At 38.9% G+C, this 2058-nt stretch overlaps 1 protein-coding gene across 1 annotated transcript; it reads right to left on the bottom strand.

Moving 5' to 3' along the window:
* Positions 1–281: 281 nt before the first annotated feature.
* Positions 282–1698, bottom strand: LOC120859996 (guanylate-binding protein 6-like; the record flags this gene model as incomplete). Its single annotated transcript, XM_040235866.1, has 2 exons — positions 282–562; positions 1453–1698. Coding segments are annotated over 2 exons (527 nt in total), but the record flags the coding sequence as incomplete, so codon positions are not given.
* Positions 1699–2058: the final 360 nt, after the last annotated feature.

Here is a 2058-nt window from a genome sequence, read left to right as displayed (position 1 = left end):
ACCCACAGACCCTGGTGGGATCTGACCTGAGGAATGATAAGCTAATAGAGGTGTGTTGTTTCAAGCTGCTAAGGGCAGAGTAACTTGTTTTGCCACAACAGAAAATAAGAAGCTCAATTTTTAGAAAAGTGATGACCTGTAGCCTGTAGAGCCCTATCACTCATTAGAATCTAAACTCCTTTTATGACAAGAAGCCCAGGAACCGTTTTGTCAAAAAGGGGGAGTCTCAGCATCATTCCAGAAGAAAGGAATCAGGAAGCATATATTCTAGGACACATTACCACGAGCTTCTTCTGGAACATCAGCTTGTCATCCTTGAAGGAGTGCTCCATGAAGATGGCAATGGCTTCCTTCTCACAGGCTGCATGAACCTCCAGCAGCTCCTGGAGCGTGTCTGTGGGAAGGTTCAGTCGCTGGGTCATCTGCTCACTGTAGTGATCAGCTGCCTTCTGCACGGCTGCTGAGTTCTCATGCTCAGCCAGAGTTATTACTGCATTCTCCAAACAGGGAACTCCTCCACTGTTGATGGCATCTACATAGGCCTCCACCAGAGTCCCCAACCCTGAAAGATACATAATATTTATTAAGTGGAGAGAGAATTCTTACCTGTTTTATAGGTTTAGAGATTAGCACCTTAAAAAAATCACTAAAATTTTATGGAAGTGGAAGTTTCCTTTTCCTCTATTTATTCTTCTCCTCATTCTACTTACTCATTCTTGTATCCTTCTCCTGTTTGATCTATGGATCTACTTGTTTATAATAACATCACTATGTCTACTATTCACTCTATCTTTTATGGTTCTCAAATTCATCATATTACAATATTGAACAAATGATCTCAAACAATATGCCCAAGATTCTCCTAGATCACTTTTCCCATTGTAATAAAATAAAAAGAACTTATTATAGATATAAGTAAGTTACATAGCTTGTGGGCATTATTTGTAAATGAAAATGTCTTGTTGAAATGTCATCAAGAATTTCAGGACAGTTGAAACAAACATGAAACCAAGCAGGGCTCATCTCAGCATGACTGCCCAGGTGGCATATCCATGAAGCCAGCCCTGTACATTTGTTTCTCAGACTCTCAATGAACTTACACAGATTCATAACTACTATTTATTTTCTGATTCATGTAAGTTCACAAAATATCTTGCCTATTCTCACTTGAAACACTTATCCTTTCAGACATCTCATCACCATGAAGATTTCTCTCTTTAATTTATATCATTAATGCAATAGTTTCATGAGATTTGGTAGACTGCAACAAGCACTTATATATGCTTCTCTAAATGAAGAAACATGCATTTTCATGAGTGGTGTTAACATCCATTTTCCAAGTCACATGGAGAAGAAAACACAACTACAGAGAAACCAAGAGAAATCGAGAGTGTAATCACAAGTTTACCACACCGAAGCACAGAGAGACATGAGGTAGCCAAGGAGACTCACCTCCCCCAGTGACAGTGATTCCTTCTCTTAGGGTCTTGGGCTTTGCATGGGTAAAGATATATGAGCAAAAATCTTTTGATTGCTTCTGGAAATTCACATCCAATTGGTTATCTGATAGTTCCCCAACACGGAGTAATAGCTTTCTGTCATTTGTAGGCCGATCAAAGACAAAGCACTTTCTTTTTGGAAAAAATTTCCTGATACACTGTCTGGGCATGTTGGAATTTTGTATTTTGGGATCCTTGCCTGCAGAATTGGGAAAAGAGCAATCACAAAAGGAATAGGGGGCTGAGGACTTTCAGTTCCAAGGATCTTTGCATCACTATAACTTTTGTGCTTGTATATCTCCTATTATTGAATAGTGCAAATCAATCTTACACTAATCTACCCAGGGGTGGAAAATCCCCTCACCTCCTTTTTTTGTATATCTCTAAGAGCAAAGGAAGTACTTCTGAGGAGGTGGGGGAGGAATCCATTCTTAGTGACAAACTTCTGATTCTTTTCCTTAACTTTTCATGCTGTGCAGTGGATCAACTACTTATTAGATGTTTCTTGAGTAATAGATTAAACCAAGAAATTGTCAGAAATATTTTTCTGATATTACAG

This window comes from Oryx dammah, unplaced genomic scaffold (assembly GCF_014754425.2).
Source record: "Oryx dammah isolate SB20612 unplaced genomic scaffold, SCBI_Odam_1.1 HiC_scaffold_5663, whole genome shotgun sequence".
NCBI classification, from domain to species: Eukaryota; Metazoa; Chordata; class Mammalia; order Artiodactyla; family Bovidae; genus Oryx; species Oryx dammah.
This window is presented reverse-complemented; position numbering and strand designations above follow the sequence as displayed.